The sequence below is a fragment of the Neopsephotus bourkii genome, unplaced genomic scaffold (assembly GCF_033783945.1).
Source record: "Neopsephotus bourkii isolate Nb327-2 ecotype Australia unplaced genomic scaffold, CSIRO-AGI_Nbou_v1 NB_1132, whole genome shotgun sequence".
NCBI lineage: Eukaryota > Metazoa > Chordata > Aves > Psittaciformes > Psittacidae > Neopsephotus > Neopsephotus bourkii.
The window spans coordinates 4,792,399-4,818,991 of NW_026901618.1; the positions used below are offsets into that span (position 1 = coordinate 4,792,399).

A 26,593-nucleotide genomic window follows, 5' to 3' on the forward strand; every position below is an offset into this window, starting at 1 on the left:
AACACAAAATATTTGTAATGAAAAGCTTCCACAAACATCTGATCTGAGGTATGAAGTCCAAAGAATAGTCATTGAACCAGAGGTTTTCCTCAAAAGTTAACACACATGGTCTTTGTTAAAGACCTGAACAGCGTGATGGCTTGCATTCTTGGCAAATGGGCAATATCAAACTGGGGGAAGTTGTTGATATGCTGAAGGACAAAGCTGCTATTCAGGGGGACCTCAATGAATGACAAGGGATCTAACAGAACCTCATGAAGTTCAACAAAAACAAATGCCAAGTCCTCACGTGGGATGGAAAACCTCCCTTGCAACAGTATGGGCTGGGGACTGACCAGCTGGAAAGCAACTTTCTGAAAAAGGACCTGTGGGTTTGACCATGAGTCAACAATGTGCCCTGGCAGCAGAGAAGTCCAAGAACCTCCTGTGCAACATTAACAAGCGTGCAGTAAGGAAGTCCCTACAAGTGACCCTTTCTTTCTATAAGTCACTTGTCATACAACATATGGAGCACTGTGTCCAGTTTGGAGCTTCCCAGTAAAAGACAGAATAGACATACTCAAGTGAATCCAGAAGAGGCCACCAAGATGATCAGGGACTTGAAAATATAGTGTATAATTAAAAAAATGGGTACTATTCTGCCTTAAGAAGAGAAGGCAAAGGAAAGATGTTATTGCTGCCTTCAATAGCCTAACTGAAAAGCATAGAGAAAACAGAGTTAAAATCCTCCAGCAACAAGATGTACTGAGCACAAGCTGTAACAAAAGAAACTGTGATTAGAAATCAGGAAATGAAAGTCACCATGAGGCTGGGCAAAGTGTGGGACAGGCTGCCAGAGAGGCTGTGGAATTGCTGTCCTTGGAGATGCTCAAGGCTTGCCTGGACATGGCCCTGAAGAAGCTGAGCTAGATGGGTCCTGCTTTAGGCAGGTTTAGGTTGGATGGCTTCCAGAGGTTCCTTCCAGTCTGACATTATTCTGTGATTAATAAATAATGAGTGAAGACTGTAAAGTCTAAAAAATCTACCAGCATGTGGTTCCAACTGGATATTATATGGGAAATGGTGAACTTGAAGGGTAAGTTAAATTAAGCAGCCAAACTGAAGCTGCTTAAATAAGTTGATTTTATACTTTAAAATACTACTTGCAATTTTTTGTATTTACACGGAGCTTGAACAACTTTGTCAAAAGAGCTTATCAAAAACCCAACGTAGGGAAGGATTTTCTATTGTGCTTGGAATATACATATATTAATGCTGCTTTGGGGTTTCTTAAGAATTGCTATTGGTATAAATAAGAACTTGTAATTGTTTAGGTCAACCTGGTAAATATAAATCTGATGGATGAGAATAACATTTGTCATTGCTTATCATGTGATGTAGTGCTTACATAATTAAATATAGCATAAAGCTAAGCACTTTTATGTTTTATAGAAGTATGAACAATTAAATTTATTTCATAATATTAAGCAGAGGCAATGTAAATCTACTGTGGGCTATGTAAACATGGACAAGGGAAAAATATTTCAAATTTACCAAAACAGACCTTTAAACATCTTAATTTGAAACTTTTTAGGTATACAACGTTAGTATTAACAATGCATAAATATTTCAGAAAAGCTAGAGCTGTATTTGACTGCAGTTACAATTAGATTATTGTTGTGTTTGATGAAATAATGTCAGCCTGGAAGACCAATAGATTTGATAATGCTAATGTATGGTTCTTTTAAAATGAAAATCACGTAGCAAAGGCTGTAGGTAGAATGCTGAAGTTTCATGTAGAATTACTGCAGCAGGGAAATGATTGTATCTTGAATATTGACATTCATTGCATAAACAGAATCATGTATGTTATTCTTAGCAGCTCTTTTTCATTGGAAAAGATATTTGCAAATATTTCTGCAGACACATCTGTATGTTAATGTATCTAGGACATGAAGTCAAAGTTACAGATTTATTCTCCTTGTATCTTTTGAATAACTTATGGCTAAATTTTTTTTTACAGCTCTAAAGTGTATGCTCAAAAAGTACATAACTATTGTAGTAAAACATATTTTCCTATAAAAGATATCTTAAGAGCCATTGTTGAAGCAGTAGTCTCAAGAGGAACTAAACAGCTGTACTTTATCAAAGCATTTAGTTTTATTGTTACCATATTGCTTGTTACTGAAAATGCTTCAGTAAAGAAAAACTTATCCACTAGAATTAGAATCATGACAGAATTATAAAATAGTAGACTGGGAACTGTAAGTAACCTGCATTATCAGGCAAAAACCCTGCTCTCTTGGATTTGCATCACATCAGTAACACAGTTTCTCGTAGGGACCTACATGTTTGACACATTCACCTTCTGCTGTTGTTAATTAAGTTTAAAAGATGAAGCTCCCATTTGCTGTAACAAAACATTATTTCATTGTATTATGTTAGTGTGCTTGCATTACAATTTCATTAACTTCTCTCAGCAATACACTAATCTTTTTCTTATTGTTTCCGTCGACACCATTACACAATGATGCTTTCATTAACATTTTCAGAAGTGCTTGGAAATGGAATCTTTAATGAAATCATAGTTCCAGTGGGGGCAGCTCTTGACCTTTTCCTATATTTAGGCTTCTGGTTTTTGTAAGCCATATTTTATAGCTTTTATGTTATGTGAGTCAGTGAAATCAAGGCATTCTAAAACTTCCGAATTATAAATGGGTGATGGAGTGAGGTGGACTGTCAACCTAATAGAATTAAAGATTTTTGAAACAAGAAAAGACATGTGTCGTATTTATACTCTAAAAAAAGAGCAGTCAAATGCATGTTAGTAAAAAAAAGGAAATTGAATTACAGAAGACCAGAAGCTTGCATTATCAACAATCTAGTGCAATCCCACAAAAGAGGAAGGAAAACAAAAAAGGAAATGTTATTTTTAACTCTGCTTTATAAGAATATTAAAGTTATTAGAAAAAAGAATATGTTTAAATCTAAAGAGGTATTAAAATAATAATAAAATAATTCTTTACAGTACAATTTTATATTTTCTTGTATCAAACCCTTTTATAAACATTATCTCAGACAATTCTAATCATCCTTTAGCTGAAGATAAAGGGAATTTCTTTAGTAGGTATTAAATTTAGGCCAATCACTGAAATTCACAGGTGGAGATGCTTAAACCTTGATAAGTCAAAGCAGGCATCTAGCAAACAGCTAAATGAAATTTATGAGGACAGGACTTCTGGCCTTTTGCTGTTCTAATGTACTCAGATAACTGTTTAGAGCATCAGTTAGCTTGGGGAAGGAACTTTTCGGGGACCAGAGCCAACAGTGCTCATTTTTCAACATCTGACTGTCCTGCAGGTGGTGTTGATATGAATGCATCAAAGAATGACAGTAAGCTCACATTGTTCCCTTTCTTTTGGGAGCATTAGTAGGATCACTGCCTGGCCCCTAGTTTTCATGAAAGATTTAGGAACTAATAACCAATGTCCTTTGAGGTGCCAGTGCTGTCATCAAATTTACTTGAAAGCAGAAATTTGCATCAAAAACTAGCATATACCTGCTTACATGAAAAGGAGAGTGAATAAGAAAATCTGTGTGGGAGTAAAATATTGTACAGTTAGCACTCTAACAATTGAAAGCTCCTCATGGCAAAAAATAAGTTTAAATTAAAAAATTTAGGGATATCCATAGAGTATGAATAGCCTATAAAATCAAACAGATTCTTTCTCCTCAGACTATTAGGAAACATTAACTGTTAGTAGTGAAGGTCCTCCTACACTGGAGGGCCATTATTTCTCTTTTTTAAGCTGTGATTATGAACATACCGAGAATTGCCAACACCGTGCTGTCCTTCAGGACTTCCATGGAACCTGAGCACACAAAATAGATCGCTTGCAAGGCATCACCCTGCCGGAGGAGGTATTCCCCAGGAGCACAGAAAGAGGTTTTGATATGCAGAGACAGAGACCTGAGGCAACCACGGCTAGCACACTCGAAAAGGGAGAGCTGCAGAATCTCCTTGTTCAAGTGCATGGTGATGTCTGAACGCAGCTCATCTGGGAAGTCTTTTAAGAGCTGTTCAAAAAAGAGAAGAATGAGTGAAAAAGAGAAAAAGTGTAAAATAATTTGTTTCTTCTTTTGCAGAAGCAATCTGATTTAGTAGTGCTACACATATCATACTGATACAAAGATTTCCCTTTGAATTTTCTTATTTCCTTGGTAAGACATGTATGCTATGTCTTAATAAATCATTATGACAATAAACACTGATAAATTCCAGGAAAAATATGAATAAAAGTATGTCTTTATAGTGAACCAAGAAAAAAAAATCATCAACATTTTATGTAGGAATTCCCCCAAATGCATAATTTAATCTTGTCCCAGCTTTTTTCATCTGCTAGAATACATGAGCCTATTCAGGTATATATCACTGTATACAGTAGCATATACTGAAAAGAGAATAAAAATTAACTTAATTTTGATTTTAAAATGCATAAAATTCATCAACAGGCTATATTGCTTCTTCTATGCTAAAACCATTGATAGATGAATAACTTGAAAAACTCTTTAAGTTCACTTTTTATGTGTTTTTTGTTTGTTTTGCTTGTTTGTGTTAAAAATGCAGTTTGTGGATGGGAGGCAAATCATGAAATACTGATGGTCTCTCCAAAGGCTGCTGTTGTAGTACAGCAGTCACTCAGTGTGACTAAAGGTACAGAAGGTACACAAGCTGAAGGTGATCCTTAACAAAAAACCCTAAATCTAAGTGTTTTTTTGTCTCTTTGGAAATCTCATTAGGCTCCTTCTGTTGCTAGGATGCTGCTGGGTGTCTCATTCTTTGTGCTCCACACACCACAGAAAAGAATTTATCAGAAGGAGAATGTTCTCAAAACCAAATCTTTCTGCTTATTTTGACATTATCGTTAGAGGCCACTGAGTTTATAATGACATATATAACATGAACTTTGAAGGGAATGGTTCATTCAAATAACATTCCATCAGGGAGAAGCCAATATTTCTTCTGGAGTATAGGAATACATAACCTGGATAAGACATTTAATGCAAGCAAACAAAAGCATAACCAGAAATCAATCTTTTGATTTCACTTTCATGTTACATTCTGCAGTATTTAAAAACATAGAGAAATGAATAACATCAAAAGTCAGGCCAAATTACTTTTTTTTACAGTGTTGAAAGAATTAAAAAATAAAATAAAGCAGGAGGAAAGAGCAGTAAAGAAGCAGTACAGAAATCCATCCTTTAAAAAACATCTAACCCCCACCCCCACCCCCCCCCCCCCGCAGATTTTTGTTTGGTGAAAGGCAAAACTATTCACTGGGGTGTTTCTATTGGCATCGTCCAAAAGGCTTCTGATGAATGCCTATTCAGCATTTGAGAACTGCGGAAGACTTTGAATTTTTACTTTATGATATGATGTCCTAAAATGGATTTTTCAATAGCATACCCTCTTCCTGGGATAACCCATCTTTATGTTTAGGCATGTTCTTTTATATATATAACATCACACAAAACACAGCATCATAAATAGAAGAGTACAGCACCATCCTCCTCTAAGTCTGTAGTCAAAATAATAAAAAACACAACCTTCCTTGCTTGGTTACCTCATTGGAATCAATTCCATTATTGACAGACCATGTGGTTTGGAAATATTCAAGCATCCTTTGCTTTAGCTGCTGTGGCAAGTGATGGACCCGTATAAAGTCCTTCAGGTCCTTGGTTCTTGTGTGATAAAGGGACCATCTGGAGTACATCCTCTGAATAATGGCAGTCACATTGCCAAACACCAAGGCATGCATCAGAGCTGGAGGAGGACAGAAATTATGTGTAATGTGGTGACTTGTTGATCATTAAAACATAACACAGAAAATAAATGGGATTTTCACAGAAAATTGATTTCCTGATTGAGAGATTTAATAAAGCTTTTGAATATAAGACTCCATGATTAATATACAGTATTATTCATATGATTTTTCATTTCCATTTTTTGTGTCATTAGCAGTCACTGCCATGGGATAGGATGATATCTAGTCAGGGTACCAAGCAAAAGCATGCCCAAGACAAATTAAGTTCATAGTCTAAATAAAAAGGAGATCAGATGAACCCATGTGGGCAGGCATGTTCAGGAAATAATGAGAAGCTACTAATCGAGACGAAAACTAGACTCAAATGGTCAGTTGGTAATTGCACAGAATGTAACAGATTTCCAAGAATCGTATAAATAAAAATGATTACTAGCAGTGACCATGTATAGCGGAATGAGGTTGCAAACATTTAGAGCTCTATCATATTCTGTGGAATAAGATGTTAAAAAACAAAAACAAAACCCCAAAACATTGTAGACCAGAAATTCAATTAAAAAAAAAAAAAAATCAATCTGATTTCTTATGTTGCTTGCGAAGGTCAAACATGGTGTGAAATTGTTTATCAAAAAATTCTGACATCCTGAGTTTGTCTGCAATTAGAGACTGGCCTGGGAATAAAAACAGCAGAAGCAAAATTGAAGAAATGCTTACAGATACAGGCCATCTGGGTTTGTCTGTGCAGAAATGTGCTTGCTGATTATGAGTGGAAAAAATCACATGCCTGCCATGTGGTATTGATCTGAGGTATCTAATATAAACATTTACAAATTGTTTATTGAAAAAACTATTAGGAGCTTGATTATTACTCTCAAGGGACATCTATCTTTATATTGCTTGAAAGAAAGCAGACTCCTCAGAGTAGCAAAAGATTTATAAACAAGACAAAATGTTGACCATGTATGGCGATTTAAAGTCCAGTGTAAGTGAGGAGAGACTAAAGGGAATAGGAGGAGGAAAGGATACATTCTGGTGGTTGAAAATTCTTTTAGACGGTACAAACAGGCAGAAAATTCTTTAATTTGGGGATATCACATCTTGTTCACTGGACTTTCACAGGTATAAAGTCACTCTTCTACCTGCTTGCCTATGAATAACTTTGCCTTTCAGTTTTCAGTTCCTTCTATGCACACTAGTCAACGAGTTCTTCACAGTTGTTCAGTTCACCAGCATATCAGAGCTACCACTCAATAATATAAGTGAAAAAGAAATTGTTATAACTGGACTAAAAAAAATATAGGCTACTTTTCTATTCTGCTCTATTAATTTTGTGAAAGCTCTGCCATATCAAATTGAATTAAATATTCATTATTGTCTTATGAAAGATATCTCTTTATTCCATGAATAAATGGAATACTTACTGAAATGAAAAACCCTTCCCTCATTCCAACAGATTTTATGTAGTGAAAGCCCCAAAACACAAAGACCACATTGTATTTTAAAACTATAATTTTATGCTACCAGCAAGAGCAATTAATAAGCTGCTTGTGGTTTTGTGACATTGTCAAAATCAAAATGTTATAATTCTTGTGTGATCCGTTATATTGTTGTGTGATCCATTATATTACATTTTCAGGACTGGGAAAACTGACAGTAATTCATTGAGCACTTTCTATATCACTCGATGCCAAAAATACATAGTTTATGGGTCATTCATTGTATTCCAGCTTGCAAGTGTCAAGTTACCAATTCATTTTTTGACCAGGAAAATTTATGCTGCAAAGCTGACAACCAATGCCTTACTGACTACTGCTGCAGAAATACATACTAGTGTTTCCAAAGCAATTAGGAAGCAGAAAAAATATGGAAGGGGGGGGGAGTGGAGTAGGAAATTGTGGTTTGATTTTACCCTTCATGCCCACTATGTCATCTTTGGATAGTATGATGTACACTCTATGAAATAGCATTGCTGATTTTTTGTTGGGATAAAGGTAAAGAGAGAGGTGCAGGTACTTTCTTTAGTGGTCTTGGTTTACACCAAGCTCTGTAGGTGCTACCAGCTCACTGGTTGTGCATAGGTGCCTCAGCAGAAAAGAGACCATAAATGAGCACTTGGCTTCCCCCAGCAGTATGTCTAGGTAATTAATATAAATGCTACTGAGCTCCAAATAGGACAAAAACATTGCATTTTGATTCTAACTGGAACAGTGATATGGTAAATGTACTTCATGATAATAACAGAGATTTTTGTTTATGGTAGAGTCACATATAGCTCACCAAAAAGTTCTCCTGTCTCTGTTGCCTTCTCTCTGGGCTAATCCTACACATGAGTATATGCACCAGCTTACAGCCAGATTCACTGGTGAGCTGCCCACCTCCCCATGTCATCATTCCCAGGGCTGCTGTGGGGACAGAACTGGAGCTGAATGTACACCAGTTTCCTGGCTGACTGAAAGGGTGCCTGACACATAACCTGATAATAATGTGAGTTTGCATTTCACAGAGTGGCAACTGTCTTTTGTCACCTTAAGTGATCAAATGGTTAGAAATAGGTCTGCTTAGGAGAGTTTGCCTTGTGTAAAATCAGCTAAGTTATTTCCTTCTTTTGGCATTTTAAATTAAACTTTCTGGGTTTTTTTTTTGTTGTTGTTGGGTTTTTGGGGTTGGGTTTTGTTTTTTGTTGTTTTTTTTTTTTAGAAACTTAACAACATTTCAACATTAATTTTACTTGTCAATACCTCCCCAAGTGTTTTAACTTGATGTATTTGTACTTACCCCCAATAAGCATTGTGCAAATGGAGAAGATCTTTTCAGCATCAGTATTGGCTGAAACATTTCCAAACCCAACACTGGTGAGGCTGCTGAGAGTGAAATATAGGGCAGCTATATAGGCACTTCTGATTGATGGGCCTCCTAGTGTATTATTCTCATAGTAAGGAGACTCAATACGTTTTCCTAGCTCATGAAGCCAACCTGAAAAACAAAGCATAAAACGAAATATTAAGGAATACTGACACCATGAAAACCACATATTCTGTAAAACAAAGTAATTTTAAAAAAACCCTTTATTTAAAGACAGTGCATTCTTCACACAATTTCAAGACTAAAGAGAATATTGAGCTGTAGGAATTTATGCAGCATGCTAAATATTGTGTCTCTAGAGTATTTATTTTTATGCAAGATTATTTATAAGAACTTTATTTCTGTATGGAAATCAAGAGTTTTTGAATTGCATATTACAGGTCTAATTAGATAATTCACAAGATCCTTATGCCACTGAAAGATAAAAATCATCACCTAATAACATTGCAGCAAGAATGCAATATTGATTTGGTTATTTCCATTAATTAATTCTTGGAAAGCTTTTTCAGATCCCAAGACTAATTTCTTATAATAACAATTACATATGTAAAGGTTTTTGCGTGTCTCTTTTTCAACAGAAAAGATTCAAACAACTAAATATAACTTACAAACCAGAATTAATTTTTAAAAATGCATCAGTAAGTTTTTCTAAATTGTTCATTGAGTCTTATCTTTAATTTTGCTAAATGCCTCTATGTGTGCTACAGAAAGTATAATTAGCTACTCTCTCATAGATATTAGAAAAACAAAACCAAACCAACAATAAAACCCAAAGCAATAAACCAGGAAAAATATGAAGCGCCTGGTTCTGAAAAGGGAACTAAATAACTTGAATGAATCTCATAAACACAATGCTTCACAAAAGTAAAGATGGGGAGAAAAAAAAACAAAGATAAAAATCATTCCTGTGCTCAGTTTTGCCTGTTCGGTGGTTTGCCTGGGAGACTGAGAATCTTTCCTGGCTGTTCAGGAAGAATTGACAAAACAAAATATTCCTGGCTGAGTTTTATTTCAGAATACTGGCTGGAGGTCCCCCTGTTGTAAACTGAGACCTGATAGACTGAATCATAGAATAGTTAGGGTTGGAAAGGACCTTAAGATCATCAGGTTCCAACCCCGCTGCTGTGGGCAGGGACACCTCCCACTAAACCATCTCACCCAAGGCTTCGTCCAGCCTGGCCTTGAACACTGCCAGGGGTGAAGCATTCACAACTTCCCTGGACAACCTATTCCAGTGCCTCACCACCCTAACAGGAAAGAATTTCCTCCTTATATCCAATCTAAACTTCCCCCGTTTAAGTTTTAACCCATGACCCCTTGTCCTACCACTACAGTCCCTAATGAAGAGTCCCTCCCCAGCATCCCTGTAGGCCCCCTTCAGATACTGGAAGGCTGCTATGAGGTCTCCACTCAGCCTTCTCTTCTCCAGGCTAAACAGCCCCAACTTTCTCAGCCTATCGTCATACGGGAGGTGCTCCAGTCCCCTGATCATCCTCGTGGCCCTCCTCTGGACTTGTTCCAACAGTTCCATGTCCTTTTTATGTTGAGGACACCAGAACTGCACACAATACTCCAGGTGAGGTCTCATGAGAGCAGAGTAGAGGGGCAGGATCACCTCCTTGGACCTGCTGGTCACGCAGGTCATCTCCTGATGCTTATTCTCTCTCCAATTTAGTCAGCATCCATTTCTTCACTTTGGATGAATCCAAATATGAACTGGGGGAAATCCCCCTGTACAGAATACCTGCAAAAGTAGGGGGCAGATTTAAAGCATCACTCCCAACACTTTTAGTTGTGTTGGGGAACAAAATCTATAATTTACCACTTACAGCAGACTTGTTGAGCCATGGCTGCTACCATCCTCCATACTCACTTGCATGCTCTCCTACAGAAAAAGCTAAGCCAGAAGGGCTGAGCAATAACAGTGTAAGGTCTAGCACTGGGCCTGCTGCCCCACTCTGTGCAGGACAGTGAATTTAATTCAAAGCATAAGTGAAAGTCCTTTGCATTGTCATAAGATGACAGTACTGAGCAGGCTTGTTTACCTTACCAACAGTCAAGAAAACTTAGTAAAATCTCCTTGACTTTACCTTCATAGAAAGTATTAATCACATGAGACAATTTTATTATTGTGGCTAAACTGAAATAAATGAAAGAAAAGTAAAAAAAAAATTAAAAAAATCACCAAACCCAAAGCCTAACTGAACCAATACCAGTCCTCTCTCTGTGCACTACTGTTTTCCTGAGATTACATTACAGTTCCTCAATAATAATATGAACTTTTGTGCAGCAGATTTCATTCCTATGTTCATGTCAGGTAATGTAATCCTACACATTAAAGAACAAAGAAAAAAACCTACAGAAATCCCTGGCAGAGAGCAGATAGAGTTGAAAAATTCTATCTAAGCCTAACGCAGAGGAATAATAATCATAATGTTTCAGCTTCAGGTTTTGAAAGTTTCTTGTTTATGAAGAAAGAAAAAATCAAAATCACAATAAAATGAAATTTCACAAACCTGAAACAAATTCAATATTTTAAATAACTGTAACTGATGTGTGACTACTGAAATAACACCTAAGAGAAAATCTCCTTCTTGCAAGTGTTCTAAAAGCTAATTCCTTGCCTTTGTATTCCCATGTTTCTGCCTTTCGTTATCTGAATGAAGCTCATATTCATTGTTTCTGATATCATATTGCCTCAGATTGCAAGTTTCTCCACCTCAGTTTCAGCTATCAAGCAAATAAACAAAGCAGCAATAGTTTAGCTATTGTTACTTTATATGAAACATTACAAGCCCAATTTCAGACTTATATATTTCCAGTGCTAACCAGAAAAGGTGGATGACTCCATTCTTTAATTGATAGATGGTAAACTGGTTTCTCCTTTACTGCACATTTTCAAGATTATCAAGCAAGACACCCAACCCTACTGAAACATAATTGATAAAGGATGCACTGTGGCTAGTACAGGTAAGGTACAAAAAATATATACTTACATTGTATCAAACAGCAGAAGTCCCTATATTATCTATAATATTTCTTATAATTCTGCCACCAAGTACCAAATGGAATATTAGCATTTTACAGTTGCTGACAAGCACACCTGACCAGGGCACCAGTATTTGAAAAAAGATAAGCACTCAGCCCAGTTCTGTGGCATAACAGGGTGAAAGAAATTATCTTAGTTATCTTAGTCAGTAAGATGAATGGCTTATCACAGAGCTATAACAGTAGCAATCGGTAATTATTAGCAGTTGTTAAAAAATGCAAAACCAAATTCCCACTATGTAAGGAAAAGCTATTAGGTAACTTTCTCTAGAAATGGACCACGAGATTTGGAGCGGAAAATGTGCATTTGAAAGGGAAGACCCCCAAAATACATTCTTCTGATTTGCAGATTACAGCTTCTTATTTCTATTTTGGCTGTTAGAAATGATCCTAATCAGGACCTTTTGAAGAAATTATAGGGGTTGAGATTTCAGCCAAAATACATAAAATGGTACAAGATTTTTCAAATCAACTGAGTTTCTCAGATTTGTGTTGATAGTACGTTTTTTTTTCTCTGTTTTGGGGCACAGATGAGCTACTCTTGGCTCTAAAAACTTTCATTAGCCAATGGAAATAGTTTTGAGGTAACACAACTGACTAATGCCTATTACTTTTTTGGTTCCTGTAGGAAATAGCTCTCAGCAGATTCTCTGGCAAACCTGAGTAATTAATTTTTGCCCTTACAGAAGAAAAGAAAAATAAATATACCCTGTAGTCAGAGGAAGCTTCCTAGAATTTAACATTATTAATATTGGCTGGCTCTGAATTAGTATTATCCAGATATAGCTGTAACTTTGAAAAAAATTTTAAACATCAATTAGCATAATTAAGAGGAAAATTTTTCAAAGGGAAAAAGAGCACTTAAGTAATCAAGTCCTATCAGAAAAGTCAACAGGATTTAGCAGTCTTAGCTCCATTAGGCTACCTTGAAAACTGATGGAAGAATCTGCATTAAGTTTCATCTTATATGTGTATGGGGAATACTTAAGTACCAGGAGAAACATAAACAAGCATTTAAACATCCGTAGATGGCATGCTTTATGACTGGATATAAAACACATTATCTAGTTTACTGGACATCCAGAAACTCAGTCTTCCCTTGGTTTGTTGTTTACATTGCACTGAGCAGGTAAATCACTCCCTATAATGTTCTATACCACTACTTAAATTTTACTTATATGCCATACACTTAACATAATGCTGTCTGGTACTTCAAAAACTTAGAAAATAGTTGCATTTTCTAATACATTGATTACCTGCAGTATTTATTTTATATTTTTTTTTTTTTCCATTTTAAGTGTAGATGAAAACTCACTGGCTTAATCTGCACTATTGTGTCAAGCAGTGCAAAGCTTAATCTGCACTATTTTGTCGAGCAGTGCAAAGAGGTATGGATGAAGAGCATCTCTCAGAGTATCCCTGAATGCCTGAAAGCAGGAACAGTTCCCCAATATATCAGTGACAATGATAAAAGAGAAAGAGTCAGCCAAAACCATTTTCATTAAGGAAAAGATAACAACTATACAAGAGAAACAAGATCTTTCACCACTGGATTGCATTTTAAAATGAAAACCACCATGTGATCTGGGAGTTATGTTGATTCCCACTGCAGCAGTCCCTGGCTGCTGCTGATAGCTCCTCATTTTGGATCTAGAGTCTGGCAGCAAGAAGCTGTGGGTTTGCAGAGGAAGTCCCACTACTGTTTCATTACATAGCTGCACACTCTGATCTGCCAATGATCGTCTCATATTTACATTTTAAATGGGGAAAACTGTTACAAATGTCCCACTAACCTCAATGAAGCAAAGATTTTAGCTTGTATCTCTCTTCTAATTCCTCGGAATATTAACCTCCAGAAAATGAACCTTAGGGCACAACAGTTGCTAAGTTAGAATAATTAGGTGAATTCCCTTCTTTATAGGTGAAAGCACTCATGATTACAAGTCTCTGTGAGATTTTAAACGTCCAAATTTCTTCCATCAATTGTCCATGTTGCTTCTTCAGAACACATCATAAAAATCATTTAACAGGGGGAAACGAGAGCTGATATTGTATATGAGGTAAGATGTTACCATCATTTTGTATAGCAGTATAATTAATATATTCTACCTTATCAAACTCTAATTATCATTCATTAGACATCAAAACATTAGCTTTGTTTTTAAGATTTCTTCCAAAGAATTTTACATAGTTGCTTTCTAATTGTTTCTGACTAATACAATGCATTCAAATTTTAGAGGTATACAAGAGAAATAAACCATTTTACTTCTAGTGTTTATGACTTCGCATTTTTGAATCATCATTGCCTCTATTCTCATGGTGATTACTCATTTAAGGTATTCAAGTTCTCAAGAACCTCAAAGCCTTTTTTATCCCTGTCTAGACAAAATGTTTTTGACAGCTGCATTTTTTTCCTGCTAAAACATTTACATTCCCACCCCCCCCCCAGACTAAGGATATACTAAACAGCACTATTCCCACTACTGTGGAACATCACTGTTACCCTTTCATTGTCACAAAACCTGAGCATTTGTTTACAGATTTGGTCCATGATGGAATTTTGCCTGTCAGGTACCAGAGCAGATGGCTTAAGGATTAAAGACCCCCAGAGGTAACAGGAGCAATCATACTTTCAGTCACTGCTATGGAAGACTGTAAATATAGTAAACCTTATTGCATCAAGTCACAGATAAACATGAACCAGGGTTTTCTTTCACAAGTATTAGAACAAATATGCACTAAAAAAATAGAAAACCCCTGAAGGTGTCATACAGCCACAGGTTCCACGAGTGTGAAAGTGCAGCTCCATCATGTGTGCTCAAATGCCATAATTGCACAATAGTATAATTGCAGTATATGACAGAACCAAAGGAACATCTACTGCAGTGAAATTCACATAGTCAAATTCTGTGGAGGAAAATTCTTGGTATGACACAGAAAAGAAATAGATTTAACTTGGACTATATGAAACACAGTTTTATCTCCAATGCCTGTGGCTGGAGCTTTTGTGGTAGGGGCACACACAAAGACACTCTAGGCTGCCCTGTGTGACCCTGATACCAGAACCCAGGCACCAGGCATGCTGCCTGGAAACTGCCATACATCCAACAAGTATGGGATCAGTGCATGATAGAAGCATCTGCCCTCCCCAGTTCATGGTCTCATCTCTTTCCTTTGTGACACCCTAACTGTATATTTTTTTAATCTGATTTATGTCTATTTCAGTATTTTTCTCCATTTTTCTTTGTCTGGGTTATAATCTTTAGTACCATTCTGGTACATTCACTGCACCAGCTTATCCAGATAGAGGTAACTATATTAAAATCATAGAATCATAGAACAGTTAGGGTTGGAAAGGACCTCAAGATCATCAAGTTCCAGCCCCCCTGCCATGGGCAGGGACACCTCGCTCTAAACCATATTACCCAAGGCCTCATCCAACCTGGCCTTGAACACTGCCAGGGATGAAGCATTCACAATCTCCCTGGACAACCTATTCCAGTGCCTCACCTTATACAAGCAGATTATACTTGACCTCTGGGTTCAGTAGACTTTTAGGTGCCAACAGAAGTGAAGCACGTGAATACTACCACAATGAAAACCACAGAACATTTTCTACAGATATATATAAAAGTTTATGCACTTTTGTTGGATGAATGCCCAAATTATAGTCAATAACAAATAGACAAAAAAATCCCTTTAATATGTGATTAACAAGATTAAAAAAAATACCCTTTTCTATCAAACATTCTATCCCTCTTTCTATTAAGTTGATAAAATCTTTAGAGGGGAGTAGACAAATGTTGAGAGATTTCATGCTTCAGGTCTGAGTTGTTAATGTCTTTAAAACCTAATGCATAAAACAAAACCTTCATCCCTGTAAATGCTATATATGTATCATTTAAACATCCATGTGAAATCAGTAACAGCATCTTTTGGGAAGCTTGCAAACAATGGCAGTGAAAAGAAATGTAAAAATTTAAAATGAAAAGTAGTTGAGAGTTTCAAAAGCATGCTCTTCTCAGAAACAAGGTAACATGACAAAGTCATAACAAGATATTGACCCATTGTGCTCACTGAAAATGGAGTTTTGAAGGTGTGATAAATATTCAATAAACTAAATAGTTTCAGGAATAAGAGGTGCTCAATCAAAAGATTTAAAAAAGAAAAATAACCTAAGATTTAATGGTAATGTTGCTGATAACAACAGAAACACAGCTGTGCTCAGAGAAGTGCTGAAAACCTGACAACTAAACTTTAATTATCTGACAACACTTATCTCTAAATTGCAAGTATCACTGCTTAGAATAAAGAAGAAAAATGTCTGTATTCCCATGGTAAAATTGATGCCCCATTGGAGATGCTGACAAAATTCCTTTGTGGGGAGTATTTAATTTTTTGTTATCACCAGGGTGTGGCCTTTCAAATAATTTACATTTTCATTTTGGAATGCCCTAAGTGCAAGGAAAGATACTTTTTATCCTACAGGAAGCTTGTAATCCGCTCCAGTGAAGGCACTATAGACACACGAATTATAATGCAATTTCCAAAATCTCTCTGGTTGATCACTCCTGGGCATGTTCACGACTTGTAAGTGGTGGAGCAATAGGCCTGATATGAAATCACTTGTAATGCCAGCATTTTTTATTTTTTATTTTTTAAACAGTGTTGGAAATATATCTTTTAACAAATGTTTGGCCACATGTAAGAACAGGGTCTTTTCTTTGTGTCTTTTCCACCTAATGAAAATGCTGCACAAAAATTCAAGAAAAGACGGTGTGTATGAATTACAAATAGCTTCAAACATTTTAAACTCCTGTTTCTAACCAAAACCCCACTATGTGTGATGGTTTTGACTGGGATAATTTTCTTCCTAGTAGCTAGGATGAGGCTCTGTTTCAGAGTTGTGCTGAAAACAGTGTTGATAACACATTTTAGTTATTGAGCAGTACTTACACAAGAGCCAAGGCCTTTTCTGCTTTTCACCCCACCCCAACATTGAGTTAGGCTGCTGGTACGCAAGAAGTTGGTCAGCCAGGACAGCTGACCCAAGGGACGTTCCATATCATATGATGTCATGCTTAGAAATAAGAAACAAAATAAGAAGGAAAGGGGGGATGTTGGGAATATTGATGTTTGTCTTCCCAATTACACATGATGGAGCCCTGTTGTCCTGGAGATAGCTGAACACCTGCCTGGGGTGGGAAGTGGCGAATGAATTCCTGTATTGCTTTGCTTGTGCAAGCAGCTTTTGCTTTACCTTTATAAAACATCTTTATCTCAACCCACGAGTTTTCTCACTTTTACCATTCTCATTCTCTCCCCCATCCCACTGTGAAGGGAGTGAGCAAGTGCCAATGCAGGGCTTGGTTGCCAGCTGGGGTTAAACCACATCCTGTGTTCATGCATTAAACTTAAAAATTTCTAGATGAAGTCCTATCTTCTTTTGTCATGCAAAGTAAGGTTTTGCTCTTTTACTTATTTACCGGACTGGACAAATTCCTGAGGACCAATCCAGACACATTTTCAAACTGACAGCCCCAAATGTTTCTCCTTCACCACGTGGCAAAATGTTCTCTTTCCAGAGAAATTATTTCATGTCTACAACTACAGTATATTCTAGTGAGAAAGACGGGAGTGATATGGGGCAAATAGGTGCCTTTAAGGGGCTCACTAAGACAGTCTCCAAAAAGCTAGCTGCAGCTGGTGCTCTGAATGATGGTAGAGGTTATCAGTGTAGAACTTTTCCTCCAGGACCATTTGCTATGTGGAATGGGAACTGTTTAGATGAGCTTGTCCTATGTGGTCCTGCAGGCTCTCCCTTCAGGCTGACTGGGGAAGGTATGGGTGGCTTGTCCCTCTCACACCTACAATGCATTCCTATCTTGCTGCCACATAAAGCTTCAGATTGCATCTCTGGGACATGCAACTGGTATTCTGTAGATGTCTAAACAAATCAGACAGCTGCATAACTATTTTGTTCAAAGTGCTGAGGAAGACTCCAATATACTTTCCCAAGAGTTTTATAGTATAGCAGTATATACATTACACTTACAGCAGAAATACATTTATTCCAAGGGAGAGACCTCACTATTCTACATATAAGAGATATGTATAATAATTTTAAGAGTTAACTCAGCAGACCTGGATGGGACACATTCCTTTTGATATTTTATGATAATTCTCTAAACAACTTACTGTTGCATAGAAGCTTCAGTGTACATGGTAAGTGCACCTGCATTTCTGCAGAACTAGGTCGTAAATTCCTTCAGTCTCATTTATCAAGAAGTAGGTAAATTTAGAAAAGAAATGTGCTGAAAGTCGTCTTCTCTGCAGTGAGTATGTACAGTTCTTCTCAACAGTAATTTGTCAGATGGTTATATTTGGATATGTAGGAGATTTAAATCCCTCTTGCTTTCACAAGTGAGCAGGTTTGTTTTTTTTCTCTTCCCCACTTCATTGAGAAGATGAGACGGAGACATTTTCAATATAAAATTTCCATGACTGTAGCAGTCAATATTTGCAAAGCACTATAAATAATTATTTTAAGCTTTTTCTTTTTAATAGGACTACTTTATAAAAAACTGTAAAACCATTAATATATTTGTAAATATATCTGTAGTGAAGACAAATGTCTTTAATTTTTGTTTTCAACTCTCCTGGTTTATGTTCCCACCCCCCAAAAAAATAAAATTAGTAATATAAGTAAAATAACTTCTTTTTTGTAATATATAATGTTTGTTTAATATTAGATCACAGATACAACATACAAGTCTAAACATATAGTCAGTTTAAGAAATAAAACTGTAAGCCTACAATTAGAAGTATATAAATAATTTGCAAATCATCTTTAAGAGATGTCACACTGTCACTTCACAAAAAATCTTAGCATCTAATGTTAGTTCTCCTTAGGCGAACTGGCTGTTACTGTCCTTTTTCAGGCTACTACATGCCTTGCAGCTAAGCTTGGAATCAGAAACGTTAGCGCTTCTAGTCCATTCAGTGCAAAGAGCACATCTATCTATGCCCTCTTTGCTTTCCTGTGTTCCATCAGGAACCCACCTGCTAGAGCTTTTCTTATGAGTGTAATCTACTTTTGAGCAAGAGCAACATTTTTATCCTGTGTTACTTCCGAAACAGAGACAAGAGAGCTGACCCATAACTAAGATCTCAGGTGATGTTGTAATAAAATTAATAGTAACGCCTTTTTTTTTTTTTTTTATGGTGTCAGCTAAAATCATAGATACCTGCTTTTCAGTTTTGTATGTTTGGAGTCCAAATTACACCAAAAATGATGTGAGCTACTACACGTGATTCATTACTATCTTTTTAAGGAAATAAATACCCTCCTCCACAAGCAATAGAGATTACATTAAAATTAAACCCTTAGTATCAAAATATGCAAAAGACGAACAAACACAGCTTTGAAGAATGAGATTTTTAAGTCTGCTAGCAAGACTTTAGGTCTGTACGTATGCTGTGTGGCATAGTTGGTAAATTAATCTTACTTGTGCCCTGATGTTCTCAGCTGCTCAGGTCTCACCACCAGAGAATCTCAGGCTAAAGTCTTTCAGTAATTTATTTACCCAGCTATTTCCCAGTCCTAACAGTGAACATATTAACACTCTTGACTCAGAATCTACAAATAAATTATCCTGGGGGAAATGATAGTGGTGACCACAACCTTAAAATTTTTATATAAAAAAAGTATGATTTATTAGCAAAAGCAATAGGACTATATTTTTTAAATAAACAATGAAATATGCTACATCTATTTTCATACTGCCTGTGTAACCACAAGCAATCTGCAAGAGTGGGGGTGTTTTCTTGTAGACTCCTCTATAAGAGTCCTCTCTGCTTCTCAAAGATGACTAATGCAATAAATGGTCCCTGATACTGAATACCTTCCCCTCTTCTGCTATCTCCTCCACTTCAGCAATCAAGACAATTTTAAGCAGTTTCTACCTGCTCAAATGCAGCCTCCCAACTTGGTAAAACAGGGGCAAATGCCTCAGCACAGAAATGATTTCCTTCAGTAGTTCTAATTACAAATGAAAGGGTAATTGAAGAATTGCAACAAAACCATGTTAGTTTTCATTTGACTAGCTTGCATAATCACGGAGGGGATGGATGGTATGACGGTACAGAGTTCAGTTCAGGTCAGTGTTGCCTGTTGCAGTCCACGTGACATCAATTTCTCCTTGTCTTCTAAAGTAATAACATCCATGCTAGCTCACTAACAGCTAGGTATGCTAACCCTCACTACAATCTTCTCCTTGCTTTCTACTTAGATTTTTCAGTACTAAGGCTTTTTGTCTGCATTCGTGCTGCTTTCTGGAACAGGACGCTGACCCAGTCAGGCAGCTGTACAATAAACAGCATTAACACTTTATTTGCTCTGGCTTTGTCTTAATTTTCTAATCTTTGAATGTACAACCTAAGTAACATTTTTCAATATATTTTTTTATGTGTCATTGGAATCAAGGAATCTGAGATCCAAACATATTTGGCTTTTGTGAGGGTAAAATCAACAGCAGAGGATATTTTACTCCCAATTATGTCTTAACATAGTAGCAAAACAAGAATTTGCAATGCAATGAAGGCTTGATGTAAAAAAAGGAATAGAAAGTAAAGAAGAAAGATGGCATGTTAACAGGGAAGCATGATGTTTTTAAAGTTCTGAAACAAAACATCTATATCTGCAGATCTGACAGGACTTTCTGAAGTGCATGACATAAGGAAATCCTAAACACTAGCGTTTTTATCTATAGCTACCTTAGATCTGACAATGGAAAATAATTTAGAATAATTAGGTATAATTACTTTTACAGAATCTGGTCTGTGTAAAACTGTAGAATGTCATGACATACTCTCACAACTCCGCATTGGTTTCTTTTGCTGAAAGTAGTTACTAGTTAACTTTAAGCATTGTCTGTCACCTAAAAGTACAAAAGAAACACGAATATTTTCCAAGAATGGAAGAAAGTATGACTAGAAGAAAGTCTTGAATAATTCCTTCATTTTTATATGGAAATTATTTCCTGTTCTGTTAGTAAGAAAACCCTTCTTTTATCAAGTGACTGCTCTCTTAAAGGGTAGGAAAAAGGATGAATAAATATAAAATAGGAATGTACACAAAGGACATTTCTAGATCAAAAATGTAAGGCATGAATGTGCTACAGAAGAAAAGCAATTCTAGTTGTTATGGGATGTCTATGGAATGCAATATGGCATTCTAACAACCCAAGATCTCTACCTATATGATGAGGCTTGAAAGAGACAATCCAATCAAATATTTTAGCAGCTGCTGAAAAGATTTTAAAATACATAGCAAAGGCCTTGTGGGTTTAAACTGAATTAAAACATTGTAATTTGAATAGCCAAGCCATGCTCTTTAAAACCAGAAGCAGAAATTTCTGTGAAATCCTAACAAAACTTCCTATTACACCTATGTGGAATAGACACTAATATTTTAGCAAACTGGTACAAAGCTCTCCAAAGAGGGTACTGTAATCCCAGAACAAACTAACCAAATAGATCAAGACATTTCCAGCCCTGCTGGTTTTCAGGACCTGGATGGTGTAAGCTGTGTCTGACCCCATTTACTGCTGGTGATAGTCCTGCTTCAGCTAGCTGGCTGTCCTATATAAATACCAGAGGTTCCCTACAGCCAAGATTTCTATGATTCAAAGTGTATCAGTTAAGGGTTAAAGACTTTGATGTAATTTCTAATTGATGCACAATATTAGCAACTTTCAATAAATTATACTCTATGGTATTTCCATTACAGAAGCCATGTGGTAAGATCATGGTGTTACTTTACCTCTTGGGACTATTCCCTCTTATAGGGTGGATACTGAGCAGATTTTCCCCTACATGTGGCACTGAGAATTTCTATTATGGCTGCAGAAATTGGTCCAGCTACAGCTTTTCCACTGAGATGAAAACTGCTTTGTGGAATTAATGAACAATATTTAGGTAATCTGTGGTTAGACACAGCAGGACACTTTTCACTTTGTCAAATCTCAGGGGTTTCATCCACACACCAGATTTTTAGTTTTCACTTAAAAATTGTCTAGAATTTTTCACCTAGATACAAAATCTCAGAAATGTATTAATAACCCCATAAAAACCTCACACTCCCTTTCATAAGGTACTTTCATCCCTATTTTTACCGGGCTGCAAATCCAACAGGTCATCTTAATCATGGGGTATTTTGTGATTGCTAAAATGGTTCAGCCAGAAGCCAAAGTACAGTGTGTAAAGACAAGCATAGTTTAATCAAGGAACTGAGCCTATAGAAAAGAGCAGGGAAGAATACCAGAATAAAAGCTACTAAGATCTAAAGCAGTTGAAATACAAATTAATGTTAAAGTAAACACAAGGGAAGTCTCTCAGTTCAGTTCAACAAACAGCACTCTAGTTTGGCACAACTCCATCACAAAAATAGTGGTTTGGGTTTTCAAACACAAAATTGGATTATTTCCACAAATTTTATTTCTATGGATATTTTTAAAATTAAACAAATTAAATTGCTTGTAGCTGTTAACTTTCTCTGTGTCTATTCTAAGACTGACAAATGAGTGAAAAACTATGTGACTTTTCTAGTATTGTCCTAAAATCTGTGCGTAACTGTCTGCAAATAGGGTTTCCTTTTAAAAAACTAGAAGAGCTTTCACTTCCTAGTTACACTTATTCAAATGTGTAACCCAATCAGATTAAAGAATTGTTTTCTTTTATAAATATTTCACACTATAAGCTTCTCCAAATTGGGCCTTATATAAAATATTCTACATTAAAATTTTTTTAATCATTCAGGTAATATATCCAGCACACTTTAAAATACACATTTTTTGGTTGTTTTGGAATAAATAAGTACATTTATTCACTCTAATTTCTTAATGATTTTAATGTATTTGTCTCTTTTAGTACTTGCAAGACTAGAAAATTGGAGCCTCAAGCATTAACTAATAGAAAATGTACACATTGTGTGTGCAATGAAAGTGTTACTTTTACGGAGGAGTAAAACTTAAAAAGGATTAAGAAAACATTGAAACTCTATAGAAGCTTTCTAGCATAAGTTATTCTCCTGTGGTTTAAAACTTTTGTTTAAACTGTTTTGGTTGAAAGAGAAGTTTCCTAGTTCTTTGTATAAAACTACTTTTATCACTGTGAAATTCTCCAGTACTGTGGTATGCCCTTGTCTTTTTCAAAGGATGTACAACATAATCCTTTCTACAAACAAGTGGTGTTTGTAATTATTTGTGAAATGTGTGCTTTGAAAACTTTCATAGCTTCAAAGTTAATTGTCTTGTTTTGGTTGTCCAGTTTATTCTCATTTATTATTCATGTATGACAGCTCAGGGGGTAATTATTTTATGTAAGTGCTGCAAGAAATAACACAAATTATTTGGCTGAGTCTCTTAGATACTGATGTCCCCAAATACTTCAGAAGAATGGTACCCATCAGCATTTCCTTCATATATTAACCAGAAGTGAACCTTCAGCCCTGCTCCCCTTGACATACAAAATCGGTGAGTATACAGGTATATATATTCCACACAACAATGGACCTTCAATTTCCCCTGGTCAACAGAGCATTACAATTCATTCAGTTAAATTTGTCAGCTCTCCTGCATGACACAACTATATACATTTATTTTTTAATTTTATATCTTTAAATTGCTTCTTAAAAAACAGAAAGGACCATAGTTCCAAAATAACATGTTCTGTTATTACTAGTGACAAAAAATTAAGAAAACTGTAAATGACACAGACTGACAAAGAAATTGGAATCAAACATTCAGATACAGAGATGACAGATTGGAAGGAGCAATTGGTCATGGCTAGTGAATTATGCCCTTTACAATTCAGTCAGCATGAAATTCTTTCCTCCCCTCTAAGTATTCATAAAATCTGATGTATGTGTTTGGAGTGGTGAAACTTGACCAGTATTTTATAGTAGAATACAGTTTTCTTGGCCAAGAACCTTGGAAATTTACAACTGCTCTTTTTGGCAGTGAAGAAGATCCACTTTGTTCTGTCAGTGCTACAAAAAACCTGAACTGCTGTTCCTACCCTTGACCGAAGTGATCAAACCAGACATAATTCACCTAACACCTCACTGATAAAAAGGAACATAAAAGACTTCAGACCTCTGTTCTCTTCAGCCTTGGAGATTCCAAGCCTTCATCTCTAGCTTCACCTGGACACTGGAGACCCTAGTGAAAGACTCAGGCATTGGTCATTCCTCTGCTGAAATCACATCAGTATGAGAAAGGAAAAAATAACCAGAGCTCAAGGCAGAGAGCTGCTCAGGAAGAATGCTGAGCAAAGTAACTTGTAGACAAGGTTAAGGTGTTCTCTTCAAGGGATTTGCCTTGTACGTCTATCTTCCACACCTTAGACACAAGGTTCTGTGCCTGAGACCCTGGCTTGAAGACAGGTGAAACTCAGTAACAATGCCTCACTCTTCTTTGGACAGAAGAAATCAATGGCCTCTAATTTGTTTTTCACCAGAAAAATCTACTTCATATCTGTGTGCTAAACAGAGACAACCCCAAGCTGCTTGTCCAGAATGAGATGCATGCACTGAGAGCTAACTCAAAGTATAAATCCTTCACTGGGAGTCAGGCAGACAAGTCTCTTTAAAGGGTGTGACTGCAAGTGTGTGTTAAATGAAGCTGGGTGGAAGTTTTGTATTGCAAGGTATGTGAAAGTATAGTGGTTCAGTCATGACTGAATTGTTTTCAGAAGTGCTGTATATTATAAAAATAAAATCTGAGAGTAGAGGTAGTTTATTGAAATAAAGATTTAGATTGCTAAAGAATACCCTCTACAGTCCTCATTTTAAAGCTGCTTTCAAACACATACAATTTACCTTCTCCAAAAACACAGGTTGGTTTGTTTGGGGTTTGTTTTAGATTTGCTTTGATACCAACTCCTCCATAGTCAGAATGTTGTAAGCGTTACAGTGGGTGGGCTAGTAAAAAGTTGCAGCTGAATTTCTGGTGGACAAGAAGGATTATTTTTTGAGACAATTACACAGATTATACATGGCAGCTTTGACTCTCTGAGGGAGCCAGCATACTGACTCCTGGCCTTCTCCTAATCTCCTCACTACTCTTCAAGATAGCTAAGTTTCAGCAGCTTATATGGTTCTCACAGAATGAACACCTTTAGCAGCAGGAAACATTTTCAACATTATCTGTTTCCCATAAAGACAGATCAAAAAGTCATTTCTGATATTTGATAGGAACTTAAAGGGGAATAGCTCAGTATATATTAATTCAAATCAGCAGACAGCAAATAAAGAGCCTATGCCTAAATCTGTTACCAGTTATCTGTAGAAAAGAGAGCAAATATATTGAAGTCAATGGAAGTGGAGTGGTAAGATCAGCCAGTAACCCCAACACAGTCTAGCCTCTAGTCCATGACAGCTAACAGAAAGTTAATCTTATTTTTACACATTGCTGAAAATCATGCCACATCTCACTGAAACATCTGTTTCACCAATGAGAACAAATGAAAAGAACAAGATGGAATGTAACAGAGAAGGATCTGAAAAAGCTAGAAGGGAAACACAGGACAAGGACCATACTGCTGTCTCAGGTGCGTGGAATGACTAGTCCAGGAGTCAAGTTTCAATCAGACGTTAAAGTTAAGCTGCTGCACACAGAACAACTGTTTCCTAAGATGTAGAATTTGATGAGGTAAAGGTTTCTAGCACCTGAAATCGGTACCCATACAGCATATCTTCCAAATAACTCATGTCATCTGTTAAAACAACAATACTAGAGCTAAGCAAGAGATACAGATTTTAACATTACACTACACTGGCATATGTCCTGATGCTACCATGTCATGACAGTTCATGAATAATGTTCACAGACACTACATCTTTCTCATTGTACAACCACCTGGCTAAATTTGTGAATGTAACCATGGTTTTATATTATTTGGAATGATAATATTGCCTGAATGACACAAAAAAAAAAAAAACAACCCCAAAAAACCCAAAAAAACAAAAAAACAAAAGCTTACAATTAGGCCCAGCAAGAACAAAGCAAATATACTTTTTGGTCTGGGTATTTTCACAGGGAGAACTTTATCACTCCCACTGCCCCAATCCAAATGCAAATTATGCACCTCATTTGTTTAAATTACCCAGAGAAATAGATGCACAGAAACAAATGCTTCTCCCACTGAAGTCAATGTTGTGAGATCTGGGCTATGGTGCATGTCTGATGGCAGAGCAAGGTCCAAAGTATTATTTTAACAGTACTGCAGCTTTAAATGTTTGCTTTAAGGGTTAGCAAAACCGTGGTCTTGAAATCTGTGCTGCAGGCTTTCTGAAGAAGCACTAAATGGAGTAAGGATGTTGTTAAAAGCTTTTTTTTCTCCATTTGCCTTTCCCCCACAAAATAGAAGCAAGCATAAAAAGCAAAGAAATCTTTTCATACCTGGCATAGTTTTCATTTCTTAGAGCAAACCCGTCCCTGTATTTCAGCTATTGTATGCATTGCAACATCCATACTTAGGGCACCAATCTTTCAGGCTGATGCCACCTGAGACACTCCAGAGAAGAATAAGCGTACTTTCCAAAGCGGAGACACATTCCTTTTAATAATGAAGTATAGCATTCTATTTTTTATATTGTATTTTTAATGCTGCCAATCGGAAAGCCTGCTAATGCCTGCAATGACCTTTGTGTAAGTTCTATTGATGGAAACTTGAGTCTCCAGTTTTTATATTAATGTAATAAAATTTAAAATTTAAAAATTAAAACCTGTAAATAGAAGACTAAGGATCATATTCTACTGCTTTGCCTACAGTAATAAATCTCTTGTACATGCTCTCCAAAACAGTACAAAATTTTCCAG

General features: G+C 36.4%; 1 protein-coding gene across 2 annotated transcripts in view; it reads right to left on the reverse strand.

Annotated features, from left to right (window-relative positions):
• KCNH8 (potassium voltage-gated channel subfamily H member 8) overlaps positions 1-26,593 on the reverse strand; it is a 174,488-nt gene that overhangs the window by 32,730 nt on the left and 115,165 nt on the right. For both annotated transcript variants that reach the window (XM_061362724.1, XM_061362723.1), the window contains exons 8-10: positions 8,577-8,774; positions 5,604-5,803; positions 3,807-4,056 (exon numbers count right to left, since the gene is read on the reverse strand). In XM_061362724.1, the coding sequence (XP_061218708.1) occupies positions 3,807-4,056; positions 5,604-5,803; positions 8,577-8,774 (648 nt within the window). The remainder of the gene's footprint in view (positions 1-3,806; positions 4,057-5,603; positions 5,804-8,576; positions 8,775-26,593) is intronic.